This window comes from Carcharodon carcharias, chromosome 8, assembly GCF_017639515.1.
Source record: "Carcharodon carcharias isolate sCarCar2 chromosome 8, sCarCar2.pri, whole genome shotgun sequence".
Lineage (NCBI taxonomy): Eukaryota > Metazoa > Chordata > Chondrichthyes > Lamniformes > Lamnidae > Carcharodon > Carcharodon carcharias.
The window spans coordinates 56,718,261-56,735,952 of record NC_054474.1 but is presented as its reverse complement, the minus strand read 5'-3'; the positions used below and the strand labels follow the sequence as shown (position 1 = coordinate 56,735,952).

The 17,692-nt window shown below is 42.8% G+C and overlaps 1 protein-coding gene across 1 annotated transcript in view; it reads right to left on the bottom strand.

The window, feature by feature from the left end:
• LOC121281438 (glutamate receptor ionotropic, delta-2-like) overlaps positions 1-17,692 on the bottom strand; it is a 448,441-nt gene that overhangs the window by 162,402 nt on the left and 268,347 nt on the right. The window contains exon 5 of the mRNA XM_041194383.1: positions 14,780-14,833. Within this exon, the coding sequence (XP_041050317.1) occupies positions 14,780-14,833 (54 nt within the window). The remainder of the gene's footprint in view (positions 1-14,779; positions 14,834-17,692) is intronic.

Sequence of the window (17,692 nt, the reverse complement as noted above, 5' to 3'; positions counted from 1 at the left end):
CACCAGAGAAATGCTACCAAGATGCCATGTTTCATTTTGAGTGATCAGTGAGAGAAGAGTCAGGCTTATAGCTTTCACAGGTCAGACGTGGTTCTATTGTCTGCTGCAGGCCAAACTAGATATTGCTTGTTGTGATTTGCAAAACTTCTCCAGACAAAAATGTCTTAGCCAACAGCTGTAGACACTGAGAAATAAAGGGGTCATGACTTTTGCTCACAGCACACCTGTTGCTTAAAATCTTCCCTTCTGTTTAAGGCAGCCTATGTCTGTCCCCTTTGCCTTAAATTCTTCTTTCCTGCGTACAAATAAAAAGCCAATCCTTCTATCCAGAACACGTCACATCCTAGAACGTGACAACACATTAAGTCTCTTTGTTCTACATAAGCACATCAACAAATATAGAGCTGGATTTTACAGGCCACCGTGATCCCCGGCACCCCGACTAAAAAGTGTGTTGGGGATCTGCCCATGAAAATGTCAGCTGCCCTGCAGCTATTTTTCGCTCAGAGGGGCGCTAATTTACTTTGGACAAGACTCCCTCCTTAGAGAAGTGCCTGCCAATTTGTTTGGCTGACTGCTCTGTAATTCCAGATGGGCTGTAAAATCCAACCCATAGAATCATATAGCACAGGAGGAGGTCATTTGCTACATTGTGCCTGTGCTAGCACTTTGTAAGAACTATTAAATTAATTCAACTCCCTTGCTGGTCTTGGGGACTTGCTTTCAATGGGCACTGGGAACCCCTCCCCAAGTGAGGTGTCCCCCTTCTTTCCTGACACCAGCTCGTCCAGTAAAAACTGCCAGGCTACCTATCCACTTGGGCTGGGCCTCCCCCTGCTATGGACAAGGGCAAACAGGCCACCTAGTGCCTCCACTGTGCCTGCAAAATGGGAGGACAGGCCTTGGCCAGGCGGGAAGGTGGCGGGCAGGCTACGCGCTGCACTTTACAAGCCCACTCTGCCCTTAAACACATAGCAGAGGGCTGTAAAATCCAACCCATAGAATCATATAGCACAGGAGGAGGTCATTTGCTACATTGTGCCTGTGCTAGCACTTTGTAAGAACTATTAAATTAATTCAACTCCCTTGCTGGTCTGCTATAGTCCTGCAATTATTTTCCCTTTCAAGTATACATCCAGTTCATTTTAATGGCTACTATTGAGTGTGCTTCCTCCATCATTCTGAGCAGTTCAAATAGATCAATGAAATGGAGGAGAGAGGTGGTGCAGGAAGAATGCTGTGTCCTGACTGAAGACAGTCTCAGGCCAGTAGATTCCAGCTGTACCATTACAGTGGCTCCTGCATCTGAAGCCTCCACTACCTCCCTTGGCAATCTTTATAAATATGCACCCCCCCCACAGTGTAATTAAGTTCAATCTAAACAGTTTTTTAATCCTGTTCTTAAATTTTAAATCATGCCCTGTTGAATTAAAAGTTGTGATTATGTTAAAATATTGCAGTTGTCCATATCTCTTTAAAATCATGAATACTTAAATAAGATCACCCCAAGCCATTTCTTCTCCAGCATAAAAATCACTGCATAATCAGCTTATTCTGCCTCATCCAAAATGATCTTATGACACACGAGAATATCAGTTAACCCACATTTACTAACCTTTACACTGTGCATAGTTAAAGACATATTTAATGTGCTGAAATGCTGATGGTTTTCCTTTGCGACCCCGTAGGGTATGTGCCATCCACCTCCAAACTATGTACAACTTTCGAGTAACTTCTCAGTGTAGCACAAAGAAGGATAGACGGCTGCTTTGTTTTCAACATTTGCCTCAAGAGATGGAAGTGGTCCAGTACATGCGTTAACAAATGGCCCATCAATCAGGTACCATATATAGTAGACAACTGCAGTAGCTGCCTGGGCATTAATGGTGCATCCGGAATCATCTAAACCAGACAGCTGGATGGCAGGGTAGGATGTTGCATTGTGCTGAGGTGCATCTTGCTGCTGTGCACTCTCATAGCAAGCGAGAAATGTGTGCATTGAGCAGAAATAAAGCTGCTGAGTTCCTATATTACAGCTGTTTCAATGAGACATTATGATGTAGATTGATGGATAACATCACCAGAGTTCCAGTTAGAGCATTCATTTGGGGACCTGTGCCCGAATTTAGCATCTTGGCTATGGGATGCACTCCAATGGAATCTGACCACACTTTCCATGTGGCCACATGGCAGATATAGGCTGTGAAATCTTCCATAGGCACTTCCATGTTTTGCAGGCATGTTAGCACAGCCTCAATTAACATTATCTAAATATTATGCAGCATAATTAAACTGTGTTCATAGGTAAACCCAGTGAGGTTTGAAGTTCTAAAATCAGCAGCTAAGGGAGGCCTCAATCAGATCTTAGCCGTAGAAAGTTGTGGGCCCGCCAATGGCACTGACATTTGCTCCTTCTTACTTACAAACAATTGCTCCCTCCTGCTACATGCTAACTAAACTGCCCAAAAAGAATGCATCTGTGCTGGTGCTTGCCACTGAAACCGTTCATACTGCAGGGTATGATGCACAGTACAGGGTGGGCATTGGGTTTTCCTGCCTTCTCATCGACAGCACCGTGAGGATTAGACCAGGAATATTATTTTGGAATTCTGTCAACAACTCAGCCTTTCAAACAAAATACATAACAAGACATGATGATGGCCTGGAATTCACTTCAATGTCTAAATTGGCAACCAACAGTATAAATAAGACAGTGATACCACCCAATCCTCCACTGGCAAACCACACCACAATTCAGAGCAAAAATAATTAGAATACAACACATTGAGCAGAGCAGTAGATTGGGAACAGTATGGCTACTGGACAAAAGAAAGTTAAGAATTTATTTCAATTCTTGATTTCTTTGGGAAGTTCAACATTTAGATTGTAAATTTGAACATCCTGTGGAAGTTTAATATCAATCATAATTAAAAATAATAACCAAACTAATCTCAGATTCCAGCATATGTTTTAGTTTCAAAATATAATTGATTTTTTTCCTGTTGACTGTCACTCAAGCCAATTTTTTGAGTGGAACTGTCAAGGTCAGCATTAATTGCCCATCCTTAAAACGTGCTTGAGAAGGGATTGGTGAGCCTTCTTGAACTGCTGAGGTTTGTGTGATGTAGGTACACCCTCAGTGCAGTTCAGAAGGGAGTTCCAGGACTTTGACACTATGAAAGTGAAGGAACCACAAAATAGTTCCAAGTCAGGATGTTGTGTGGCTTGAAAGGGAACTTGAAACTGATGCCCTTGTTCTTCTAAGGAAAGTTGATATTGTGGGTTTGGAAGGTGCTAATAAAGAGGCCTTGGCCAGTTGCTGCAGTGCATCTTGTAGATGTTGCATATTATAATCACGGTGCACCAGTGGTGAAAGGAGTGAATGATTAATGTGCAAGTGGAGTGCAATCAAGCCAGCTGCTTTATACTGAATGGCGTTGAGTTTCTTGAGTGTTGTTGGAGCTGCACTCATCCAGGCAAGTGGAGATTATTCCATCACACTCCTGACTTGTGCTTTGCAAATGGTTGGCAAACTTTGGAGTCAGGAGGTGAGTTACTCTCCACAGAATTCCCAGCCTCTGATCTGCTCTTGTAGCCACAGCTTTTATATGGCTAATCCAGTTCAATTTGGTCAATAGTGACCACTAGGATGTTGATGATGGGAGATTCAGCATTAATAATGCTGTTAAATGTCAAGGGAAGAGGGTTGGAATCATTCCTGTTGGAGATGATTATTTCCTGGTGCTTGTATGGCGGGAATATTACTTGCCACCTATTAGCCCAAGCCTGAATGTTGTCCAGGTCTTGCTGCATATGGACTGGACTGATTCAGTATCTGAGGAGTCAAGAATGGTACAGTCATCAGCAAACATCCCCACGTCTGACCTGATGCTGGAGGGAAGGTCAATGATGAAGCAGTTGAAGATGGTTGAGCCTAGGACACGACCCTGAGGAACTCCTGCTGTGATGCCCTGGGGCTGAGATGATTGGCCTCCTACAACCACAACCATCTTCCCTTGTGCTAGGCATGACTTCAACCAGGGGGGACATGGGGAAAGATTTTTCCCTTATTCACAGTGAGTTAAATTTTATTGAGGCTCCTTAATGTCATATTTGGTCAAATACTGTCTTGATGTCAAGGGAACTCAATCTCACCTCAAACCTGGAAATCAGCTCTTTTGTCCTTGGGATTGACCAGCCTTCTTGAACTGCTGAGGTTTGTGCAGTGCAGGTACACCCAAAAAAGAACGCATCTGTGCTGGTGCTTGCCACTGAAACAGTAAGTAATGCAGGGTGTTATGAGGTGCACAGTGCAGGGTAGGCATTGGGTTCTCCTGCCTTCTCATCATCAACACTGTGAGGATTAGACTAGGAATATTATTTTGAAATTCTCTCAACAACTCAGCCTTTCAAACAAAATGCATAACAAGACATGATAACAGCCTGGAATTCACTTCAATGTTTAAATTGGCAATCAACAGCATAAATAAGGCTGTGGTGAGGTCAAGTGCCTAGTGGTTCCTGATGACAACCAAAACTCATCATCCTGGGAAGGTTATTGCTGTATAAGTACTGTTTGACAGCACTGTCGATGACATTTCCTTACACTATACTGATGATTGTGAGAAGACTGATGTAGTGGTAATTTGCTAGTTTGGATTTTATCCTGCTTTTTGTGGACAGGACATATCTGGGCAATTTTCCACATTGTCAGGTAGTGTTGTAGCTGTACTGAAACAGCTTGGTTGGAGGTGCACTTAGGTCTGCAGCACAAGTTTTCAGTGCTACAGCCAGAATGTTGTTGAGGACCATAGCCTTTGCATATCCAATGTGACAAGCCATTTCTTGATATCTTGTGGAATATGTTAGACGGGCATTTGTGATGGTGGGGAGTTCAGGAGGAGGCTAAGATGAATTATTCACTCTGCACTTCTGATTGAAGATGGTTACAAATGCTTCAGCCTTGTCTTTTGCACTGATGTGCTCGGTTCTGCCATCATTGATGATGGGGATATTCATGGAGCTTGTTCCTTCCTTCCATTTAGTTCTTTAATTGTCCATCACTATTCATGACTGGATGTTGCAGGACTGCAGAGCTTTGATCTGATCTGTTGGTTGTGGGTTCATTTAGTTCTGTCTACAGCATGATGCTTTCAATTTTAATATGCATGTACTTCTGTGTTGTAGCTTCATCAGATTGGCACCTTGCTTTTTAGATATGTCTGGTGTTACTCCTAGCAGGCTCTTCTACACTCATTGACCTTCATTTTTCACTCATTAAGGAATATATGGAACAGGATCTTTAGGTTAGTGAGCAGGAGGTGGCGCCTGCTCGCCGACATGTAAAATGACGCGGGATGACATCAGGCAGAACTCCCACGTCGTCTCCATTTTCAGGTCAGTGCCCGCTCCTGCACTTCCCCCCCGACGGGGGAAAACTCTTCCCATGAAAACACAACAATGCCTACTCCTACTTAATTTATTGCTCTGGTCAACATTTATGCCCAGTAGCTAATTAATAAAACATATTAACAGGGACATATATTGAATAAACATTGGCACAAGAACCAACAGCTCTTCTGTAAATCTCACACTGTATCATAGGGCTGTAGCTGTGAACTGTGGATTTTAAGAGTGCTCTGGATTACAATCTTGACATCACAATGAAATTGCAGAAGCAATGTAGAAAACAGCTACACTGAAATAAAAATAAAAATAAAAAAACTGCGGATGCTGGAAATCCAAAACAAAAACAGAATTACCTGGAAAAACTCAGCAGGTCTGGCAGCATCGGCGGAGAAGAAAAGAGTTGACGTTTCGAGTCCTCATGACCCTTCGACAGAACTTGAGTTCTTGTTAAATAAGAGAGAAGGGAGTCAAGATAATGAGAAATTAGTTCTGTGGGGCAGGAGCAAGCTGAGACGATCGGTCTACCGGGGCAGTTCTGTTTGTGGATTTTGGGTAGGAGATAGAAGCGGGCCATCCGAGGTTGGGCGACTATCAGGTTGGAAGCTGTGGGAGGAAGATCCCCAGAGGAGATAGGTCAGTGACAGTCCTGGAAACAATGGCTTGATGTTCAGTGGTGGGGTCATGGTCCAGGGAGAGGTAGGAGGAAGTGTCTGCGAGCTGACGCTCAGCCTCCGCGAGGTAGAGGTCAGTGCGCCAGACAACAACAGCACCAACCTTGTCAGCGGGTTTGATGACAATGTCAGGGTTGGACCTGAGAGAATGGAGTGCAGTAAGTTCAGAGAGAGACAGGTTACAATGGGTGAGAGGAGCAGAGAAATTGAGACGACTAATGTCGCGCCGACAGTTCTCAATAAAAAGATCAAGAGAAGGTAAGAATCCAGAGGGAGGGGACCAGGTGGAGGGAGAATATTGGAGATGGGTAAAAGGATCCGTTGAACTGGGAGAGGACTCCTGCCCAAAGAAGTGAGCCTGGAGACGAAGATGGCGGAAGAAGAGTTCAGCATCATGCCGAGCCCGAAATTCATTGAGGTGAGGGCGTAAGGGTATGAAACTAAGTCCTTTGCTGAGCACTGAACGTTCAGCATCGGAGAGGGGAAGGTCATGGGGTATAGTGAATACACGGCTGGGGTTGGGATTGGAAGATGGGGTGGGGACGGAGGGACGGGCAGGGGTGGAGGGTCCTAGATGGGTGTTGGTGTCGATGAGTTGTTGGAGCTTACGTTCCTTAGCACTTGAGAGAAAGAGAAAAAGTTTCTTGTTGAGGCATCGGATGAGCCGAAGAATAAAATGAAACTGGGGGCACGCGCAGCTTTGAAAAAGGGTACGGCGGTGCTGCCGGAGGGAGAGGTCGAGTGTGTTCATATGGCGGCGCATGGCACTGAGTGTGGATTTCAGAATGTGACGGGAAAAACAGTCCGAGAAACGTTTTATGTCCCGGAGATACCTGTAATCCTGGGTGGGTTCGAAACATGAGGGGTGGAATTTCAGTTGAAATCCACGTGGGGTAAGTCGGAGACGGAGACAGTCACTGAGAAAGGAGATATGGCTGTGAAAACGGGTTTTAGTAAACACCTTGTCAAACACCAGGAGGGAAATGGAAAGCAATGAAGGTGAGCAAGGCAAAAGAGAGGAACGGAAATCTTGTCGCAGAAAAGAACAGAACTTCTTCAAGGAGGTAGGCATTTCTTGAAGAGCAGTGGCAGTCAATTAAACACAGAGATAAAAACAAAAAAACTGAGGATGCTGGAAATCCAAAAAAAAAACAGAATTAACTGGAAAAACTCAGCAGGTCTGGCAGCATCGGCGGAGAAGAAAAGAGTTGATGTTTCGAGTCCTCATGACCCTTCGACAGAACTTGAGTTGGGCTACACTGAAAGGCCATTTAACTGTATATCAAGGATTACTCTACTTTTTACAATTATGCTTAGGTTCTCACAATGCTAAATATTGTAATCATTCACAATTGCAGCACGTTAAACTCTCAAAAACATGTGCTCCACTTTGATCAATATCAATCTGATCAAAAAAAAATAGAACTGAGGTAGCAATTGTATTGTAGTGTCCAGAGCAATGATGTTCCATTTGAAAGTGAACTGCTTTGATTCCTGTACACTGGACCCACCAGTGCAAATCAGCAACAACCTAAGTGACAGCGGTGATCTTGGGGGCTTTAAATCATCCTAATATATCACCCCTTGATCTTATATCAAACTTGATCTTGCCATTGAGTTTACTGGCAGGAGAACTATCATAATTAGCTGCTCAACTGTCATAGGAAAAGAGAGGGGATAGCAGTCTCAGGAAATGTTGATGTGGTTAATCAACAGGTGGAGTTGCTCATGCCATAATTTCTTGGAAATAGTGATGCATGCACTATATCTGTGCCATTACTATGATAGCATTCAATAAGGTGCCTCAAAAATGTTACTGCAGAAGATAAGAGTTCATAATGATATATTAGCATGGATACGGGATTGGCTACGCAGCAAACAGAGCAGGGTCAAACTGGTCATTTTCAGGTTTGCAAACTGTAACTAGTGTGCCTCAAGGATCAGTGCTCAACTATATACAACCTATGCCAATGACTTGTATGAAGCGCCAACTATTTGAAACCAAATTTGCTGATGATATAAAGATAGGCAAGAAAGCAAGTTGAGGGGAAAAATCAAAGGCCTTAATTTTCATCACTGAGGTGAGTAGCAGGAACTGGGAAAATTCCCGGCTCAGCCCGCCCACCTTGAGAAAAAGTGCCTGCAAAGGCGGGGTCTTCATTGCTGGGGGAAGGCAGGTGCTGGCTGCAGTCAGTCCAGCTGCCCAAGGAAGAGGTTGAACACAGCCACAGGGTGTTTAAAAAGGCCCACCAAAGTACTCTGGGACTTAGTCCGTGTTAAAAATAACAGAAAAGCCCTTCAGCCCTCACTGCTCACACACCCTCACCTCTTTTTTAAAAGCTTTTTTTTTATATACAACCTAATCTCACTAAAGGGTTCATTGGTTTGATACAGTGATGGGTCAATTGGAATGTAAGTACCAAATCTTGGCATAGGGGCTATGAGGAGCATAGGGACTATGAAGGGCCATAGGAATGGGTGGGGTGCATAGCTTGGCCTAGGGGGCATTAGAAGGACATTTTGAACTCAACTTTTTAAAAGGCCCCTCAAGCAGATTAGGGTTCATGACTCCTCTGAGGTGCCGTGAACCATGGTTCTTCAAAATCCCGGCCCCCAACTCCATGAAAACTGCTGGGGAGTAGGACATGACTATCTCTGCAATGGAGCTAGCTAGGTCAGGAGTGCCTGATGAGAACCAGCCCCCACCCTTTAAAGGCATACCTGAAAATCAAAGACAGCCTGAGAATAACATCAGGAATCACGGAATCAGGACCTGCCCACCATTTACAAAGGGCTTTCAAGTCATCCTGACTCGGTAAAAATTCAGCCACAAGAGTCTGCCAAGGGAGATAGATTAGGCTTTTGAACAAAAAATATAGCAGATGGCGTATAAATGTAGGAAAATGTGACGCTTCCACTTTGGCAGGAAGAATAGAAAAGCAGAATATAAATTAAATGGAAAGAGACTACAGAATGCTACAGTACAGAGGGACCTGGGTTTCCTTGTACATGAATCACTAAAAGTTAGCATACAGGTGTAATAAATAATGTTGGGCTTTATTGCAAGGGGAATGGAGTATAAAAGTAGGGAAACCTTGCTACAGCTGTACAGGATATTGGTGAGACTACACCTGGGGTACTATGTACAATTTTGATCTCCTTTCCTAAAGAAGGATATACTTGTATTGGGAGCAGTTCAATGAAGGTTCATTAGGCTGATTGCTGGAGTGAGAGGGCTGTTTTATGAGGAAAGGTTAAGCAGGTTGGGCCTACACTCATTGGAGTTTAGAAGAATGAGAAGTGATTTTATTGAAATGTAAAATTCTGTGGGTCTTGATGGGGTAGGTGCTGAAAGGATCTTTTTCCTCATAAGGGAATCTAAACTAGGGGGACCAGCTTCAAAATAAGGGTGTCCCATGTAAGATGGAGATGAGGAGGAACTTCTTCTCTCAGAAGGTCATTAGGCTTTGGAATTCTCTTCCCCAGCGAGCAGTGGAGGCTGGTCGTTGAATAGATTCAAGGCTGAGTAAGATTGGATCAACAATGGAGTCGAGGATTAAGGCAGACAGACAGGAAAGTGGAGTTAAGGCCACAATCTGATCAGCCATGATCCTATTGAATGGCGGAGCAGGCTTGATAGGCCAAATGGGTGCTCCTCTTTCTTATGATCTTATTAGCTCTGATTTTAAAGTTAATTCTCTAGTAGGAACGGGGTATGTTTGAAGGATATGTTGATAGGATTATGTGAGTTAGGGTGTGATGAGACTTGTGTAGAGCAGAGACCAGCTGGGCAAATGACCTATGTCTATGCTGTAAATTCAATGTTATTTTACACTCTGTGAGATGTTGCGCTTAATTGGGTTGACTGTAAAACATGTGCTTAACCTAAACCAACTCCATTCCTGCCAGGAGGACGAGGTTAAAATCAGGGTGCAAGAGTGAGTATGGAGATTTAAAAATTATACAAGCACTGAACATATGGAGAGGCACTCCAACCTTCCATACTCTATTGTATTCATTTAAAGAATTTGGAGGCTGGTTATCTCCTAAGGTATCAGAGCTCTTAACTGTAATCTGCTGCCATCTGTAAAAATGTGACTCTCTTGTAAGTTAGAAAAAGGACATATGTTAGTAAGACAAAGATAAAAGAAGCTCAATTTCATCCAAGTACACAACCAGCTAGCCACCGTTCTGAGTCTATAAATATACAGCATGTTTGCCACCTGTGGTGACGGTCTGCTTGTTTTTCTTAGCTTGCAAGGCATAAATGAAGACACATCTTTATTACAGCAATACCAGCAAGCTAGTGAAACATGAATGTGCTTGCACATTTGGCAAGAAGTTAGCATGTTTCCTCTGCAATGTTACAAGCTTGCAATGAAATGTTGGAAAATATGTATTCTACAGCAACATAATAGTAAACTAACTGTGCACATGAATATAGTTACCATGGCAACCTTTACGAGATCAACTAATTACTCTGTCATTGGTTCCCATGTTTTTTGCACAATAATTCCATCTGGACTGCTTCAATGCTCCTTTAAATGAGCATATCTATCTGCTCAGAAAAGGATTCCTTTTTGTAACCGAACTTCTGCAGCAGTCTTTAAAGCTTAATTTACAGAAGCAGCAGCTCAACTTCAGTGAGGTTGTGGAGCCATTTCTCCCTCCTCAGTAGCAGGACAACTTTAAGTGACTAGTTGCACTTTAAGACCGACAGGTGGAATATCCTGGACACAGTCTGATGCACTCTCAATGCATCATCTAGTGTTGACTGAGCACTGCATTATCACACAAGTTTGCTGGCTTTAATTTATAGTGAGATTACAGCTTTAAATACTGCAGGTACATAGAGCATTCAGAGAACTGTGTTACTTAGTCAATGCAAATCAATCCTAAATTCTGTAAAATGTATAAATGATCTTTATATGTGTCAGCAGCACCGCCCCCAACAACCCCATCCCCACTCCACTCTTCCTGGCAATATAAGTTTCATGGTTGAATTAGATTAGATTCAGTAATATTTTGAGATAGGACCAAATAAAGGAGCCTGAAAATTGCTAATGGGTTACTGCGCAGGAATTGTGAGCACCTGTCTAACCTGGAGATAAGCCCATCCAAAATCCTTTGCATCTTTTCCATAAGTCTCCTTGTCATTTATTAGGTTTCCTGATGTCAGTGCTGTACCAGGGCAGAAAAACCAGAGGGACACCTTGGGCAGAATTTAATGCCCTTCTGCCAGGTGAGTTTGGAGGCAGGTAGGCATTTAATCAAAGGGGAAGGTGCCAGGCATTGACCCCTCCACCTTCCTGCCTCTGCCCTGCTCAAGTCTGGCGGTGGGAAGGCTCATGGATGGCCATCCCTTCCTGCCACCAACTAAGGCTCCTAGTGGGCAATTAATTCCTACTTAAGGACCTCATCCTGCCACGGTTGGCAGTGGTGGTGTGGGTTGCCCGAATGGGCTCCCTCGGTGTTAGGCACTCCGTGCATGATCAAGGGGTCTGACATTTGGAAGGTTCAAGGTGGGGGGAAACTGAAAACAAGCCTGTACCTTTATTGCCGACACCCCTCCCACGACATCTATCCTACCCAAATTCACCTGTGGCCCAGGATCCCTAGCTGATACTGGGCTTCTGGTGGGTGCATTATCAGTAGCTACCAACGATCCAGTAGACATTGCCGACAATTTACATCTGCCAGCCTTTGATTGGTAGGAATTTCTCGGGGGGAGGGATTTTCACCACTCGTGTCCTGAAGGCCCACTGCTGACCACTTAAGTGCCCAAGAGGCACTTCCCCAAAAGAGGCAGTGTGACTCTTGCTGGTTCTCCTGTGAGAAACCCAATTGCCTGAGTTAAATGACATCCAGTGTGACTTTGACAAAGATCAACTATCCTTCTTCATCGTTCTCAACCTGTATCAGTCTTTGATATGGTTGACCACGCCATCCTCCTTCAATGCCTCTCCATCATCATCCAGCTGGATGGGACTTTTACCAAGTTCCATCCTTATCTAATTAGGCCTAGAGAATCACCAATAGCAGTTTCTCTTCCCGCTCCTACACAATTACCTCTGGCGTCTCCCAAGGTTCTCAACTTGGACCATAAGACATAGGAGCAGAAATTAGGCCATTTGGCCCATCAAGTCTGCTCCTCCATTCAATCGTGGCTGATAAGTTTCTCAACCCCATTCTCCCGCCTTCTCCCCGTAACCTTTGATACCCTTACCAATCAAGAACCTATCTATCTCGGTCTTAAATACACTCAATGACTTGGCCTCCACAGCCTTCTGTGGCAATGAATTCCATAGATTCACCACTCTCTGGCTAAAGAAGTTTCCCCTCATCTCTGTTCTAAAAGGTCTTCCCTTTACTCTGAGGTCTTAGTCTCTCCTACTAATGGAAACATCTTTCCCACGTCCACTCTATCCAGGCCTTTCAGTATTCTGTAAGTTTCAATCAGATCCCCCCTCATCCTTCTAAACTCCATCGAGTATAGACCCAGAGTCCTCAAATGTTCCTCATATGTTAAGCCTTTCATTCCTGGGATCATTCTCGTGAACCTCCTCTGGACCCTCTCCAGGGACAGCACATCCTTCCTGAGATATGGGGCCCAAAATTGCTCACAATATTCTAAATGTGGTCTGACCAGAGCCTTATAAAGCCTCAACAGCACATCCCTGCTTTTATATTCTAGTCCTCTCGAAATAAATGCCAACATTGCATTTGCCTTCCTAAAGAAGCTCAACAACAACCAGGACAAAGCTGCTTGCTTGATCGGCACTGCATCCACCATCTTAAACATTCAGTCCTTCTATCACTAGCACATGGTGGCAGCAGTGTGTACCATCTAGAAGATGAACTGCAGCTACTCATCAAAGCTCCTGCAACAACATCTCCCAAGTGTGCCACCTCTACCAACTAGAAAAACAAAGGCAGCATACACATAGAAACACCACCGTCTGCAGATTCCCCACCAAGCCACACACCACCCTGTTGGGAACTATATTGCTGTTCCTTCACCATTGCTGCATCAAAATCCTGGAACTCCCTCCCATACAGCACCGTGGGTGCGGGTACATTAAATGGACTGCAGTGATTCAAGAACACAGCTCACCTCCACCTTCCCAAGCGCAATGGGATGGGCAACAAATGCTGCCCTTCAACGATGCTCAAATCCCATAAACAAATAAGAAAAAAAAGTGCATATAGACTGTTGTTTTTACACTGACGAATTGCAAGATGTTTGTGTGTTCACCTTAGAGAGACAGGACACTTCATTATAATATTTAATCATAGTGCAGTTGGGAACCGGTTTTCCCAGGGCTTAGTAAACCCAATAACTAAATGAAGCTGGGAGCAGCCAGATGCTGAAATTAAATGTATTTTAGAGCACTCCCTGTCTTGTGAGACAGGAGCAGAAGTGCCCCCCCACCCCACCCCTCCCCTCAAGCAAGCCGTTTGGCAACTGCAACATTCCATAGGTTAACTTGTTTTCTCCGACTCTCGCGCTCTAGCTTACCTTGTGATTGTTGCACCCACCCACTCCAATGCTCAATTCTAATCTCACCCGCTCTTGTTTGCCAGTCTCTCCCTTCTCCATCCCTGCCCACAACCAAGACCTTATCCTGTGTGCCGATAGAAAAGGAAAAATAATGTGTGCAGGTCCAGGGAAGCTAGGAACCTTGGGGAAGGCGTTGCTTGGTGAGCAACAGGAAAGAGGTGTGCGACAACTATTAGCAATTTTAGCGATAAGGATGTCTAACAACTCCTTGCACTGGTTTATAGCTTTACGTCAATTAATAGCCATATTTCAGCTGAAAATCTGATCTATATTCTCTAGGCATCTAACCTTATCTACACCAGCTATTAATGCCTTGACTTAGTTAATATGTAGTACATTTTTAACTCTGAACTGTAATTTTTTATAGATCATGTAAATTTCTTTAAATTTCACAATTGCAATGCTATGTAGCTTATATTCCCTTTTGAACAAAACATTGAGAGTTAATGCTGAAAATGATTTAAAAAAATGCAATACCATCATTAAAGACGAACTATTTCCTCTGGTGGGGAAATCCAGAACAGGAGCCACAATCTTAAAATTAAAGTGAAATCAACAACTTTTTAACCTAGCAGTTATTAGAAATCTGGACCTATAATTCCCAGAAAACTGTGGATGCTGTGCTATTTGAAACTTTCATGATTGAGACTGATAGATTTTTGTATTTCCCTGGATACCCTTACCGAAGGTGGATCAGCCGTGAGCTAAGTGAATTGCAGAACAGGCTCGAGGGTCCGAGGTCTACTTATATTCCGATTTTCCTATATACAAGTATGAATAAATGCCTGTAGGATAGCACCACGGTAATAATTATACATTTTCTGTGTAATTAACAACTGTTCTGTTTTTTTTTGTGTGCCATTCTATGAATTAATCAACTGGCTGCAATTTAAGAGTTTTAAAAAAAAGACATTCAAAATTATTGAACACAACTTCGCAGAAAGCGTAACACAATGGCAATGGATTCATAAAAGCATAAATCTGTAAGAGACGCCAAATTTTCTTCATTCTGGATATATGAAACGGCTTCTCATCAGATAAGTTATCGGCATATAGTATCATTAATAAATATAAACTACACTAATATTTGGCAAGTTTCCGTAGCACAGAACATCTTGTTCCACTTAATTTCAATTACCTCATTTATGAAGATCCAGTGACTATCAACAGCTGCCAAATTGGTGTCAACTGCCTGTGAAGGGAAAGCAATAATTCATAGGTAATATAACTCTTACACAGTAGTTTTGTAAGATATTATCAGGATTACTTTTTCCATTAAAGAAACTTTCACATCCAAACTAATAAACAGGGAACTCTTTTTGAACATCAAATATATTCACAATCATTGGTCTGAAGAAACCGCAAGTTATCTCAAACAAAAACAGAAATACCTGGAAAAACTCAGCAGGTTTGGCAGCATCGGCAGAGAAGAGCAAAGTTGACTTTTCGAGTCCTGGTGACCCTTCAACAGAACTAAGTAGAAATAGGAAAGGGGTGAAATATAAGCTGGTTTAAGGGGGGGGGGGGGGGGGGGGGGCAGGGAGGAGGGTTGTTGGGACAAGCAAGCAGTGATAGGAGGAGATAACCAAAAGATGTCACAGACAAAAGAACAAAGAGGTGTTGATGGTGGTGATATTATTCTAAAAGAATGTGTTAATTAAGAATGGAGAGCAGGACAAGCCAGGTAGCTCTAGTGGGGGTGGGGTGAATTAAGCAATGGGTGGAATACATTTAAAAATAGTGGGAATAGGTGGGAAAAGAAAAATCTATATAAATTATTGGATAAAACAAAAGGGAGGGGGAAGAAACAGAAAGGGGGTGAAGATGGAGTTCAAGATCTAAAGTTGTTGAACTCAATATTCAGTCCGGAAGGCTGTAAAGTGCCTAGTTGGAAGATGAGGTGCTGTTCCTCCAGTTTGTGTTGAGCTTCACTGGAACAATGCAGCAAGCCAAGGACAGACATGTGGGCCAGAGAGAAGGGTGGAGTGTTAAAATGGCAAGCGACAGGGAGGTCTGGGTAATGCTTGCAGACAGACCGAAGGTGATCTGCAAAGTGGTCACCCAGGCTGTGTTTGGTCTCTCCAATGTAGAGGAAATCGCATTGGGAGCAACGAACGCAGTAGATGAAGTTGGGGGAAATGCAAGTGAAATGCTGCTTCACTTGAAAGGAGTATTTGGGCCGTTGGACGGTGAGGAGAGAGGAAGTGAAGGGGCAGGTGTTGCATATCTAGCGTTTGCATGGGGAGGTGCCGTAGGTGGGGGTTGAGGAGTAGGGGATGATGGAGGAGTGGACCAGGGTGTCACGGAGGGAAAGATCCCTATGGAATGCCACCACGGGTGTGAAGGGAAGATATGTTTGGTGGTGGCATCATGCTGGAGTTGGCGGAGGAAAGTTATCTAATACCAGCATGAGAAAAATTCTTCTTTCATTTCCCACTAAGTTCTAAAATACCTAACCATTGGCAATTATGCATAAACATGGAGAAGTTATAAGATTTGTTGTTTACAATTTTAGTATCATTTGTAACTCTTTTGCCAAGTAATTCAGTTTTGTCCAGGCATGCATATATGAAATGAAAGATGAAAATATGCTTGCACAATAATTTTAGTAGCCTTGTGTTTTGAAAAAAAGTTTATATATTTGCTGAGTAATAGACCACAAATTGCAGTAATTAATTTTGAACTTACAAGAAAACACAAGATTCACCTGATAATTACAGGCCAAACTAACCAATACATTTTACAATGTCCTCTCTGTAAGAAGATGGACATGCAGCAAATCAAGTTTGTTGGGAAAAAGGGAGCTTCATATGGTGCACTTTTACTGATGGCTAAAGAGGACAGTCCATGATAGGCAGGTTCTGTCACAAGTGTCGCACATGAAATGGTTATTAGGTGTCATTGTGAATTGTTGTTTTTGGTGTTGGCTCCCATTGCCAAGCAGCTACAGCCAATGATAGTCATGGTGGCACATGCTGGCCCACAGGTGAAATTGCCATTCCCCTCTGTCACAATGAGTGTCTCTCAGATGTGAAAATTGATGTTTACATCCTTCATGTCATGCTTGCAAGCATCCCTGAAGCTGAGCTTTGGGCGTACTGGTCTTCTGGCTCTGACTACCTCACCATTCAGGAAATCTTGAGTATATATCCGTCTTCAATCCTGCGAGCGTGCCCAAGCCAGAAAAATTGCTTTTGCTTGATGAGTGCCAACATACTTGGGAAATTTATCTTTGGGAGGATTGTCACATTCATGATTTTTCCCTTCCATGAGATGCCCAGGATGTGCCCAAACAGTGAAGATATAAGTTGCTGAGTGTTCTTTAATAGCTGTTGTTTCACAGCCATACAACAAAAATGCTGAAACCTAAGCCCTCACATATTTAACAACACACAATAAAAAAAAAATCTATACTGGCTACTTCTCATATTGCATGGGAATTTACAATTGCATGTTTACCTGTTTGAATCAGTTTGCAGTTACGTGGCCCCAGTTGGAATTGAAAACGTGTATACAAACGCGCAAATATATATATAACTCAGTAAAAGTAGAGTAAAAATATGAAAATTATAGCCACATCTTTTGTGGATCTTTACTTATACGTTTACAAATGTATCAAGGAGTTTTATGATCTTTGCTTGAAATTATTAAAGAAGCTGAAAATTGTACAATGAAAGGCAAAATCTCTTGAATTTTCTCTGGTTATAAGTAATATGAACATTAACTAACAATAAATAGTTTTCAAATTTAAGATTAATATTTTTGACATTAATAATTTGTACAGCTATACATTGACTCTAGTGCTTAATGCCATAGTTATGTTTGGTAATGAATCAGTTGCATTAAACCTTTAGTATGGATTAATTTGTACAAATAAATATGATCAATCTAATATGCTACGTTCAGTCAAACTGCAAGTTTCAGCTAAAGCTTTTTAACATTTTTAAACCATGAAAATGTATGTAACAGAAGAGGATCATTTGGTTTATTGTGTTTGTGCTGACTCTTTGCTGCAGAGTTCCAAAACTAATCCTGTTGGCCTGCAATCTCC